General features: G+C 35.6%; 1 protein-coding gene across 6 annotated transcripts in view; it reads left to right on the forward strand.

The window, feature by feature from the left end:
- The window catches only part of LOC150110589 (TBC1 domain family member 19), a 476,985-nt gene that overhangs the window by 200,254 nt on the left and 262,719 nt on the right, over window positions 1-14,012 (forward strand). For all 6 annotated transcript variants that reach the window (XM_090395037.1, XM_090395020.1, XM_090395012.1 and 3 more), the window contains exon 9: window positions 6,854-6,977. In XM_090395037.1, coding sequence (XP_090251163.1) covers window positions 6,854-6,977 — 124 coding nt within the window. The remainder of the gene's footprint in view (window positions 1-6,853; window positions 6,978-14,012) is intronic.

Raw genomic sequence — 14,012 nt, forward strand, 5'->3', positions numbered from 1 at the left:
AGAGATCTAGGGTGTTTGGAGAGTGGTTCGGGCTATCTGGCATTCTGGTTGGCATCTGGACAAGTTGTGTAAGGTTGTTAGTGATGGCAAATGTTTCGGCATCTCTGCCTGTAAGATCTGTATAACTGGAGTAGGAAAGCCAGCTAGTTTTGTGGATGTTAAAATCTCCTAGGAGGATGATTTCGCTGTTGGGAAAGTGGGATTGGAGAAAGTCCATTTTTAGGGAGAGGAAATTAAAGTGATCAGGGTGGTTGGTTGTGTTGGGAGAGCGATAGAGACAGCAGATGAATTGGACTGAGTGGGGAAGGGATATTTTTACCCATAGAAGGTGAATGGGTGATTCTAGGTTGGGTGCTCTCTAGCAAGGTATGTCAGAGCGGATGTATGCACAGGCACCCTTAGGATGAAAGTTGTTAAAGAGTGAGTAGTTTGGAAGGTTCAGATAAGTGGTGCTGTGGGGAGGTGAGATTTGAGTTTCTGTCACGAAGAGTAGGTGGGATTTGGTAGACTGTAGGTGGTAGTGGACACTATTCAGGTTGGAGTTTAGGCCATGGATGTTGGCGAAGTGGATGTGTAGGGTTTTGTGAGTCATATGTTGGACTGCATGGGTCTTGCACATTTCCTATGCGATGCCTGCATGATGGTCTCCATGGTGGCTGCTAGTGGCATCACTTGGTTTTTTTACCAGTTTATCTTGTCTATAGTCGATGGTCCAACTGTTGTCACCATTTTGACGTTTTTCTTCGAGTTGTCTTCGAAGCTGGCATCTTTGTTCCCTTTGTGCAAATGATAAGTCTGGTTGTGCATGTATGCGTGATTGGGGACAGGTATCTTTGAACTTGTTGTTGATCGCTATTATTATTTTTGATATGCTTATCGACGTGTTGCAAGTCACTTTTACTAGGTGTGGAAAGTTCTTTCCATCCTTCCTTTTATTTATAGGCCCGAAATGATGGCACCTGATGATATTCTTAGGATCGATGTTGCATTCGTCAGCTAGTTTGTTGATATCCTCTTGTAATGATTTTCCATTTTATGTCGGCAAGTTCAAATGATGGCATTGAGTTTTTTGTGTTTAGCCTCCATCAAGTCATTTACCGATGATGCGATTAGATCACGAAGTAGAGCTTGCGTTGCTCTGGTTTTCAATTTGTTCTAGCTTAGCTTAGACTGCATGTAATTTGGAGGTAAAAGTTTCATTTAAAGCATTGATGTGCTGTTCAAGGTTTTCAACAGCAATAATCCAACTTCACACAAGTAGCAATAAAATTGCTACTTGTGTGAAGTTGGATTGTTGCTGTTGCAGTATGGTATATTTCCTGGAAGAGGTCCATATATTCTCCAGGAACTCCCTGATTCTGGAGTGCTTTGATTATTAGTTTTGATGGAATCGAATGCTTTTTCATAATAAAGGCTAAACAGGGAGGCAATTGGTTTTCTTCTGCTTTTTCTATTATTTGTTTAACTGCATGAATATGATCAATTGTGTTAAAGCCTTTATGGAATCCTGCTTGTTCTACTGGTTGATTTGAGTCTGGAAGAGGGGTTAACCTGTTTGTTATTACTTTTGTGAGAATTTTGTACAGATTGGAGTGAATACTAATTGGTCTATAGTTCTTTACTTCTTCTTTGTCCCCTTTTTTAAATACAGTATCATAGTAGCATTTTTCCAGTTTTCTGGTATCTTCCCCCTCTTCTAGGCATAGATTTAGTAAGTTTGTGACATGGTGAATGATATTATTTCCATCCCATTTAATTAATTCTATGTGAATTAGGTCTTCACCAGGACATTTTTCATTTGTTTTAATGTTTGTTTTATTTTATCTGAAGTGAATGGGGAGATGAATTCTATATGCAATGAAGAAGAGTTATTTATATTTGATTTATCTATTGAGGATCACTGTAGTGCTCTTTATAAAATTCTTCTAGCCTGCTTAGGATTTGTTCTTGGTTCCTTATTATAGTTCCATTCTTGTGTTTTATTGCAATTATTTGACTTTTGCCAACTGATAAATGTTTTCTTAGTATTTTCATATTTTTATTGTTTTCAATTGTTTCGGTTACTATTTTTAATGTTATAAGATCTTATTTCATTTCTTATCTTTTTCCTTATTGTTTTGGATAGTTCTGCATATTCTATTTTAGAAATTAAGTTTTTGTCTTGTTTCATATTTCGTCTGTTTTTTAGTAGTTGTACGATTTCCTCTCAAAGTTTATGGTCTTTTTGTTGTTTGTGAATTCGTTGGCTGCTAAGATTATTACTTCTATTAGGTTTCTGCTTATTTTATTTATTTCTTCTTTTTCAAATATATTTATCAAGTCTAGTTTTTGATTAATTTTTCTTTGTAATCCTCCTCCTTGTTTTTAATAGGTTTTAACTTCATGATTTTTTACTGTTTAGCCATTTTATTCTTTCCAATTTAGGGTTTATTTTAATTTAGGCCCTCACCAGTCGGTGGTCACTTTCTGTTTTTACTTGATTTAGTACTGACGTATCTTGAACTATTTCTTTATTGTTACACACTATACTAATCTATTTCATTTTTTATTTCTCCATTTGGACTTCTCCATGTCCATTTTCTTTTGAGGGCTTTCTTAAAAAATGCATTCATAATGTAAAGCTTGTTACTGATAGAGAATTCTGTAAGAGCCATTCCTGAGTTGCTGCTTGTACTGTATACATATGGTCCTATTGTGTCTATTTGGTGAATGGGATGACCTACTTTGGCATTAAAATCAGAATACAAAACTATAATAGTAAAGTTTTGATTGCTGTTTCTTTTTTTGTCTAGAGTGGTGTGCTACGGTGAGTCATAAAATGCTTCTATCTCTTCATCAGTGTGGGATGAGGTGGGAGCATATATTTGGATGATCCTGATTTTAAGTTTGGAGTTTATTTTAAGTGTGATTTCTATTATTCTTTCATCTGTATAATTAAATTTTTCTATAAGGTGTGCAATTGTTTTCTTAAAAAAACAATCATTAGAAATCCAACTCTGTATTGTTCTTTAGTTTTCCCATAATAGTATAAGTAGTCTCCATTTTTTAGTTTTCTTAAATGTTCATCTTGCTTGCAAACTTCACTTAAACCTATGATGTCCCATTTAATATGTTTTAGTTCTTGCTGTAAGATGGTAAGGTCTTCCTTACCATCTTACAGCAAGAATTACATAATTGTTTGACAAGTAAATGTTCCTATATAGAGGAAAAGAGGATTGTATTGATTACCGTTATGTTTATGAATTCCTTGGGCTATTCCAGTATTGCTTATTATTTGGGAAAGCTTCCCCACTGCATCATGCTCTGGTCTCCATAAATGGTTTTGATCAGAGTAGTCATATAGTTGGGGAAATTTAGTCACATCCAGTGTTTGCCCATTCTGGCTATTGGCTTTACAACCTTTCTTTCTTCTTCTTGGCATTGTAGTGGAGGGGTTGTGGCCTAATCTCCCACACTGGCCACATAACGTCTTGGGAGATGCATTTTATAGCTTTCTGCCAGTTCTTTGCTCAGTATCAACTTTGCCATGGCTCATTACGACACCATGTTTCCCGGGGTGATCCACATGGAGGCATGATACTAAGACTTCTTGGGTATGACCCATGGACTTCACTGAAATATTGGCACTGCCATCTATATCAGAATATATATATATATATATTCTTTTTCTTCCTTTTTCCTTCTTTTACCTTGTGGTGTCAAGGGTTTTCTATTCATTTAACTGCAACTGTACACAAGGATAAGGTGGTTAGCCCTATGCCTCTCGGTGTATCCTAAGTCTGTAGAAGCATTGAGTTCTCAAGGCCGGTTTGCCTGCTTGCGGGATTAAAAATCGCAGATAAACTGGGGAGAAAAATGTAAGTCAAATAAACTGTAAAAATGCAGTCCTCAACCAAGACCGACTAACTTAGCTATGTCTGAGAAAGATCCTAAGCTCCTCACATCAGCGACGGGAATCGAACCCAGGACACTCCTTTCCCAGGCAACAGTTGCAAAGCGGCTAACCAGCAGACTATATATATATATATATATATATATATATATATGGGCATTTCTTTAACTTGCATTCAATTAAAGTGTAATTTTTAAATGATCAGGACAAGACTTTTATTTTCATAGCAATTTAATTTTTCATATTATTCTTTGTCCTTGTTAGAAAACCCTTCTTTTCCTTTCTCTTCTTCACTCAGTGGAAAGAATAAACTGAAATACTTGAATTGTAAATGTCGTTGAAAAGACTGTCAGTATTCAGATGCTCTATAAATGCACTCTTTTTATTATATATGTATATTTTGTTGAACCTCGAGTTCAAGTTGCTTCTCAAAATACTAAATATAAAATTATATAGCAAGCTACTTATATCTCCTATTTTTTACATAGTATATTGTTTTTGTGTCAGTTGATTTATTTCATATTGGTTCTTCAATTAGGTCATTATGGTCTCAAATTTTATGAACATTTTCAAGATTGTACTATTCCCATTCCTAATAATCTCAGTAAGACTGTGTAAAAATATTGAAAGGAAGCTTCAACAACTGAAATTTCTACCCATGCAATAGAACAAAACTACATGCACAAATCGAAAAAGTTTCTGTACTGAATGATAATGAGACAAAATTACATATCTGAAACTGTGGCAATCAAAATTAACATTAATGCAACAGATGTCCATTGTCCTTACTTGATCACAGAAATCTGACAACTGAATCATATTAAAATTAACCTGAAATTGTAGTCAGTCAAAATAAATCTTGCTCTTTGTAGCCATCTATATGAAAACTGCTGCCTTCTATGATTTCACATTTTTCACATTTTACTTCTTAGCATTGCTCTATAGTTCAAAACAGCCTCATACCATAAAGTTTTTATTCATTTTCATTTATTTATGCTCCATTATGGCTATGAAAAAATGTCAGTTGTCCACATTGTTTCTGATTGAATGTTTTCCCTTCTTTTGTTTCTTCCTCTTTAGTCATCTGTAAGATCATTGATGAGCTACTTCATTCATTCACTTATTCTTCATTTCGCCAAATGTTCTCAGGTTTTTATTATTTTATTAATTTATAGTTGCTTTTATATAATTGCCTGTTTCTTCTTTTCTTTCTTATCCATCAGATGATCGGTTGAGTTCCCCTATGAACAAATTTTTGCCATTTGTTATCTCTCTCTCTGAAGTTTGATAATTGTGACTTATCCTTCAAAGACTTGTCTAAGTTCTTTTTTGGTCTACTGCTTGATCATCTTCCTCCAATGATTCTGTTCAAGACTATATTTGGTAATCTCTGAGAGGACATTCTCTGGAGGTGTCCAAACCATCTTAATTGCTGTTTAAGAATTATAGCTATGATATCTTCTCTATAGTTTAATTCGTGTTTGATGTTGCTCATTCGTTCTGACTACTGAGTCTTATTTATTTATTTGTTATTTTAAGCATTTCATTCTGAATGCTCAGATTTTCTGTATTTCTTTTTTTGAATGAGTCTCCATGTTGGATGAGCCTCCGTAGCTCAGTCAGTATATATGAAACCCTTTGGTCGGAAAGGCCTGGGTTCAATTCCCATAAGTGACATGAGGAACCTTTATCTGGTCTCTTTCGACTAAAAGTGAGTTAGTCAGTCTCATATGGAGATTGGGAGTTTTTTTGTCCCCCAGAACAGGCAAATCAACCCTGTGAACACTCATAGATTACAGCCATGAATACGTCCCAGCCACATGCCGGTCCCGAGGCCAGATAAAATTGGGTGGGGTGGGGTGGGGAGAATCAATGGTGAACTACCCTGTAAAAAATCTCACCAGCAATACTTTGTGGGCAAAATGCCTACAAAGTCACCTACGGTCAGAAACAACTGAAAGGGAAAATCGATCAGTCCATGTCGGATGGCAGTGGTGGAGATGGAGAGTTGTAAACTAGGTGCCCTAACTTATATAGACTGATATAAGTCTTTGGACTCCTTGGAGGTGTCATGCACAAAATAATAATAATGTCTCAGATTCATATGTTGCTGCAAGTTTAATAATGGTTTTATAGAGTTTTAGTTTGAGGCTTTTTGAAATATTATTATTTTACCATAATTTATTTAATTTATTCATATTAGACCATCCTTATCAAAGTCTGTGTTTTACTGTTTCTGTATTGTTAAGGTTGTGAGTAATGAAACTGCCAAGATGTTTAAATTGCTTTACTTGTTCAAGTATATGATTTTCTAAGTTTATTAAATTTTTTTCCTTATCTTTTCCTATTTTCATTGTTTTAGTTTTGTACTCTAGATTCTGCACAAATAGTAGTATTGTTTGCATATTTATTATGACTGATATTTATGCCATTTATTTGTAGACCTTATTCTTTGGCAATGGTTTTGCATATATCTTTGAGATAGATAGTAAATAAATTTAATGAGAGTGGACAACCCTGCATTTCTCATTTTTCTATTTTGAATTTGTCTGTTTTTTTTTTTGTCTTTTAATTCTCAATTTTTTTTTTTCATTTTTACTATTCCAGTGTACATGTGTTATCAAATTTTCATTTTAACTATAGTACACAGATTAGTTTTTAAAGTTAACTACAGTTGTATATTTGAGGAAACGGAAGTAATTAGTCATTCAATTACCTTGAAGTTCTGAAAGTAAGTTTCCCTTTTAATATTTGATAGATCGAGCAATGCTTTCATTTTATTTTTAATCAAATATTATCTTAAATGTTACATCATATGCCCTTATTGTACATTAACTAGTAACCAAAAAGATAGACTGTGTAGGTCACTCCATTAAACAGAAAATGTGCTATATAATATATATATATATATATATATATATATATACTTTTTTTTTTTTTTATTGATTGATTCTTTTACAGAGGAGGGATTTTGAAGAACTGTCTAACAGTCTGCCACATTTAGGCATTGATGATGTGTATACTTTTTCAAGACCAGATATACCTTATTCTTTCCTGAGAAACAGAGCAGCTTTGGGAAAAATAGGTTTGCATTACATTTTTAATTTTTTTAACTACTTTTGCCTTTTTTTTCTTCTTCAGTTAATTATTATTATTATTGTATGGGCACCTCCATGAAGTCTGAAGACTCATTACAGGAGACCCAAACTATTCACATAATCTATCATGCCTTTCCTTGAAACCATTAACAAAATGCTCACAACTATTGTTCTGTCCTTTCTAGCTAAGTGCTGAAACGTTTCTCCTGCATTAATCCTATAAATCCCTTTAACTAACTTAAATGTGTCTATCGTATCCCCTCTTTTTTACATATCAACCAACTTCTGCAGTCCACACCCTCAATCCATCCTCATAGGGTGCATTTTACAGACCACTCACCATCTTGGTTGCTCGTCTCTGACTCCTCTCTACCACTTCTTCATCCCAAGAAACCCAGGAGGCTGTGCACAATTCTCCCATGAGCAATGGGAGATATTTGATTACCTTTCTCTTTATATGGTCTCCATCATTTTTTTTTTTTTTTTTTTTTTGCTATTCTACAATAGTTTGAATTTAGGCATTGATGATGTGTATACTTTTTCAAGACCAGGTATACCTCATTCTTTCCTGAGAAACAGAGCAGCATATCGTTGCCTCTCATGCTATTCATTCAGCTAAGTTCTACTTGTTTATTCTCCTGTTTCTTGGTATGCACTCTGATGCTGCTTACTTCAGCCATTCCTTGACTGTCTCCCCTGTGCTGCTCACATCTTTCTCTTGCAGATTTTTATGTCATGGCATGTTTCAAGCCTTCACCTCCCTGTAGTTCTGTGTTCTTATTGCTTCTCTGATAAGAACCCCAGTTTTGTGATATATATATATATATATATATTGTATATATATACATTCTATATATACATCACAATATATATATATATATACACACATCACAAAGTGTGATATATATCATAGTAAAATTTTTTGGAGGTATGCTGTGAGATCCCAAAAGTCACTAGATCTAGTAACAAAGTCGCTAAGTTGGCAACACTGATACTGATTAATTTCTGAGAACTGAGTGATGAAGCAGCACTGTAGTTCATGTCTATACATGTTTGTTAAATTGTAAACAATTTAACTCCTTGTGTTTATCGATATAGCTTGTATATATAGATAAAACTATAACTATAGTTTTATCTATATATACAAGGGGTACACCAGTTATATACACATTTTTTCCAGAGGGGGGTTACCACTGCATTAGATGATTCATGACTCTAATCTCCCAAAACAAGTTTATGTATTGCCAAACTGTTTTCTTGGTCTTCCTCTGTGTCCATTAGTTGGTCAAATAGAGAACATGAGCATTGAATGTAGGCGAAGGTGGATGTCCAAGTTGGTGTCCCAACCACCTTATCTGACTTTTCTGAATTGTTTCTATTAGGGGTCTTTGCTGGCTTTCTTCGAGAATGTAATCTTTTCATATGTATCCTAGTATTGATTGAAGACATGTTGTTGCAAAGCTGTTGATGATATATTAGCTGTTCGTTGAGTGGTGATGTTCTTTATCTGTGAACCATATGTAAATATGGCTTGACTAGTGGTTTTTGTACAGACAAATTTTGGTATTTGTGGTGGTGACATTGGATTTCCAGATATTAATTAGGCTTTTATGGAATCAGAGAGCTTCGTGCTTTCTTTTCACTATGTCAGAGTATCAATGTAAGAACCAAGGTACTGAAAATCATTTACTTCTTCAAAGGTTTTTCACTGTTATAAATTAAATTAAAAATGCCAAGAAATTATATTCTTGTTTAATCATTTATCCAAGCATTAGCAAACAAAATTTGTGCTTGAAGTATCTTCACAAGTAGTCTATTTATTGTATATAGACGTTAGTGACTTCACATTAATTGCTTTAGTATCCCATAATGCAAAACACACATATATACCATATACAAGTCACATATATACCATAGAAGTCACATATATACCATATACAAGTACTGAAAAGGTGTAAAATCTTATTATTAAAATACTCTGGATTAGAGCTAGTTGTTGAGTGTTTTTATCACTTGGTTATAAATCAGATTAAGTTGTGAAGATATTTCATGTGAAAACACGAAAATATAATTTCTTGTCTTCTTTAATTTTTGTCTTCAAAAGTTGGTCATTTAGCATAACATTTCCTTCTCCCCTGTCCCTTGATCACTACATAGTTTTTTGTATCTCTTTCTTCTTTCTTAAGCAACAAAAAAATCCATTCCCTAGTCAGCTTTGTTGACCTTACTTCATTATTTACCAGTGCACCTTTGACAAAGACCCTTGACCTTATTAAGCCCCCTCCCAACATTTTTGAATTATTCATATTCATCATTTATTCTGGTTATTTTTCACAGAAAGAAAAAAACATAAAAACAGTTAAATTGGCCCGTAATACTATCCTCTCCCCCCCCCACCCACCCACTAGCCCAATTCTGTATGGAACATTTGAAAAACCTCATGTGGGAAGATTATCTGTAAAATAGAAAAATCAGAACTCCATGGTTAAAGAGGCAGCAAAGGAAAAGAAGAAAGCATATCGAAAGTTCCTCGCAAATAAATCAGCTTGTGCTCTCAGAGAATACAGAGAAAAATATAAGAAAGTGAAGCACTGTGTAAAACTAGCTAAACAAAAGTCATGGTAAGAACATAGAAAATAAATATCAGGAAGATGGAAAAATATTCTGGAGGCTAGTTAAAAAACTTAGCAATTGAGGAAAAAAGTACTGTAAAAGGAATCGGAGATGATAAAGATAAATATATTTTAGATCTCTGGAGTAATTATTTTGAAAGACTGCTAAATGAAACAAATATTGTCAGCATTATGGTAGAAGCTCCTAACAGGAATGGCACTCAGGAATGTATATCCATAATTGAAGTAAGAAAAACTCATCAAAAACCTAAAATATGGAAACGCAGCTGAGTAGATGAAATTTGGCCAGAAATGGTCAAATAAGGAGGTATAAAAGTTTTACAAGCGCCTCCATAGTTCAGTCATAGAAGAAGGGCATTTGGTTGGAAGGGACCTGGATTCAATTCCTGTCTATGATGTGAGAAACCTTTATCTGGGTCTTTTTGACTAAAGGTGAGTTAGTTGGTCTCATGCGAAGGTAGAGGGCTTTTTCTCCCGGAAACTCGTTTTTTTTGTCCTTCAGAACAGGCAAACCGGCCAGTAGAACACACACAATGTACAGACAAGAATACTTAGAAGAATCTGTAGACCAATCACCTGCAAGTTCGAATTGAAAATTATTAAAAGACTTCAAACCTTCAAACTTTGACACCATAAAGTTAAAAGAGGAGGATTAAAAAAGAAAGAAGGAAACGTTTTACAGTGGCTGCATTGCATAATTCAGAAGGCCTGGTCAGAGGGTTGAATTTCAGATGATTGGAGCTCTCATAGTACCGTACCATCTTTAAAAAAAGTGGAAAAAACTGAATGTGAAAATTACAGAGCTATTTCCCTACTGAGTGTTCCTGGTAAAATTTATGTATGTATACTTGAGAAACTGCTAAGAAAAGGTTTGGAATGGAAGCTTGGTGAAGAACAAGCTGGATTCAGGCCAAATAGAGGTTGTCAGGATCAGATTTTCACTTTAAGACAAATAGTTGAGAAGTCTTGGGAATATAACAAGGATGTGTATTTAAGTTTTGTTGATCTGGAAAATACATATGACAAGGCACCAAGAAGAAAGCTCTTCAAAACACCACATTATATGGTGTAAATGGGACATTATATTTAGCACTACATAGTCTCCCAACAGGAATGCAGTCAAGTATGGTGATGTTCATATCCACAAACCATGCAGTTACAGCAGCAGTCTTACGACATAGTGCTGAAAGAGATAATGGTCAGTTCTGTAGAAATGCTACAAAGTGGGAAGCATTGCATTGTCCAGAATCTCTCAGAATTCAGTGTTCATGGCACCACAAAAGAGGTCCCAGTCCAAACCAGGAAAAACAGGATCATACATCACACTGCCCCCTCCTCCAAATTTCATAGTTGGACTTACACACTCTGGTAAGAATTTGTGTATTGAAGATGTATATTGTTAATCATATGTGGCTAGGTTATTCTCATCTCCCATTTAAGGATGGTGGTATAGAGATTGGCATTCAACTCAATGATTTGGAGATGATTTGAAATATGGTGTGAATTGGTGGGACAGATTTATGCATAAGCTGGACATGATTAGGTTCCTAACATTACAAGAGGCCTCCATCTCTGTGTAGATAACATAATATTTACCCAGTGCTATAACATTGAACAGCTATACCTTATGGATAATAACAACCTTAAATCCATCACCGACTGCATGGTTTGTCAAATGAGTAGGATGAAGGAATGTACTGTAGTTCTATAAAACTATAGGAGAGAGGGGGGTAGGTGATAGAATAGAGTCCTGAAGTGCTTCTGCATTTTTGGCAAAGCTTGAAGAGAGAGGGAGCTATCCACCATGACATGTTGGGAATAAATGCAGAGAAAGCTGGCTATTGAATTACAGAAGGTAGCAGGCAAACCAAAGAATGTCAATTTGCATAGCAGGCCCCAGATACAATTACAAACTCTGAAAATGCCAAGAGTGACAGAACATATTTCCCCTAATCTTTCTGTGCCACCTATCCAGTGGTGGATGATATAGGCTAAGAGATCAGCCATGGATCTAGAGTGGCAGAATCCATACTGGTGGCTGTTTAAATGTTATGCCTGCAAGTAGTGGAGAGGTTGACTATTGATGACCCTCTCCATTATTTTGGAGAGGATCATAGTATTTGGCATTCAGATAATAGGTTGGATATGTGCTTGCTTCCATGCATTTGGATTAGTGCCAGTTGAGTATAAAAGATTGCAGTAATGATATAGAATAGGAGTTAATTCTGGAGCATAGTGTGCAGGTAGAAACTGGAAAGAACCATCAGGGTTGAGGTTATGGACAGTAGTTACACAACAGACTTTTATCTCCCTTTTATGAAATAGGTTGGATAAGTATGCTAGCCAATTATAAAAGATTATAGAGACAATATAGAACAGGTGTTATTTTTAGAGCCCCATGTTTGACTGATGTCATTAGGTATAATAAATTTAGTAGGTAGAGATGACCTGCTAATGCTTCTGCCTGATATCTCCACTTGGGCCTGGCTCCCACTGAAGAGACCTCAATAAAGGTCGAAACTAGTCTGGGTAGTGGCCCTTCCCTTAATGCATAACATTAGACATATCTCCAAGGAGATGTGTTTTGCATTATAGGAGATACTGAGATAGGAGTGTTGGTAGCTTGCTCCACCTTTGCAACGAGTTGCCCTGGTGTTGTACCACCTTAACCCAGTCCTGAAGATACTTTCAGGCTCAAACTTTGTTTGCTCACACTTGGATTAAACTAAATTTATTATACTCTAACCAAGTGAAAAATGAACTTTCAACATGATGTCATTAGGATTGGAAGACTTTAGAGCATCTTAAGTTGTTTAACATTCTTCTGATGTATATCTTTATCAGTAAACCATTGAAGACTTATGATGCCCAGTTTCTGGTATAGCAGAAGATTGGCTTTGGTCATCTTTATAGGAGTTAAAGGAGAAGAGCAATACCAGGAGGACAGCTAGCTCTTTAGCTGCTGCAACAGTAGCTCCATCTGGATGAGAGGGAGAGATGGAGGCACGGGTGAGCAGAAGTTGCATCCAGTAGCCTAATCAAGGGACCAGAGGGTATAACTTTCATTTGAACAGGATGCAAGTTTACTGCTATCAGTCTTTATGAAGTCAGATTTATTATTATTAACATCTGACCACCATGGAGTCAGAGACTCATGTGGGAAGTACACAATACTCTTCCAACCATGCTGTAAACTAATTCAGTGTGTCTACATTCCCAACACATTCAGGCTATGCATTCCACTCACCAACCACTCTCTACTCAAAGAACATGCTCCTCACACCCTCTTTATATAAATTCTGGTGATGGCCTCTTGTTCTACCCCCCCCCCTCCCATTCTATGAAAAATCTCTTCCATCTCAATACGATTAGCTCAACAATCCCTGACTGTTGAAAGTTTATTTTTCACTTGGTCAGACTATAATAAATCTAGTTTAATCCTTTATCCAAGTGTGTGCAAACAAAGTTTGCGCCTGAACTGGGGTAAATCTTAAGGGCTGGGGTAAAGTGATAAAGTGCTCCACCTTTGCAAGGAGTTTCCCGGTTTTGTACCACTTTACCCCAATCCTGAAGATACTTTCAGGCGCAAACTTTGTTTGCACACACTTGGATAAAGGATTAAACTAAATTTATTATAATCCCTGACTGGTTTATGTGTCTCAATCATAGCCTATCCCCTGCTATTCTCCTCCTATTCATAATCCTTTGCAATATACATTCTCTCGATCTGTCCTTATACTCCACATTCCGAAGACCACTTACCACTTTTGTGAATCTTCTCTGGACACTTTCTAACATATCCTCATTACCATGAAAACCTGGCAACTAAATCTGTGCACAATAATCCATATGATGCTTGATCAAGGTCTTATACAGTGGCATCATAGCCTCTTTATTTAAAGGAGGCTAATAAATACATGTCAGGGTCCTTTGCATTATTGCCGTTATTCAGTGTTGTGTCTTCACAACCTGTACATTGTGGCCCCTGAATTTCAAGTCCTTGTTCACAACCACTCTCAGATCTCTCATCTCCTCTATCTCCACTAATAATCATTGTTCCTTCTACTTGCCACATATTTAAAACTGATATTGGGAAGGCATGATGGATTAATTTCGTTATCAAATAAAAATATACTAACCACAAAAATGCAAATTTTTGATTATTACATCAACATGTAAACATATGAAATGGTCTCAAGGCTTATTTCTTTATTCACAGAAATCAATTTATTATCCTCCATGATAAGGAAATTGTTCACAGATTTGATGTCTGCTGCATAATGAAAAATCAGTACTTGATTAGTCATGGGCACAAATGATAGTTGGAGAAAAGAGAATGTTGATAGTTGCAGAATGGTAAAGAAGAATAGTGTTGTTGGAAAAGTCATA

This window comes from Typopeltis vanoorti, chromosome 1, assembly GCF_054136105.1.
Source record: "Typopeltis vanoorti isolate ZY-2024b chromosome 1, IOZ_Tvanoo_1.0, whole genome shotgun sequence".
NCBI lineage: Eukaryota > Metazoa > Arthropoda > Arachnida > Uropygi > Thelyphonidae > Typopeltis > Typopeltis vanoorti.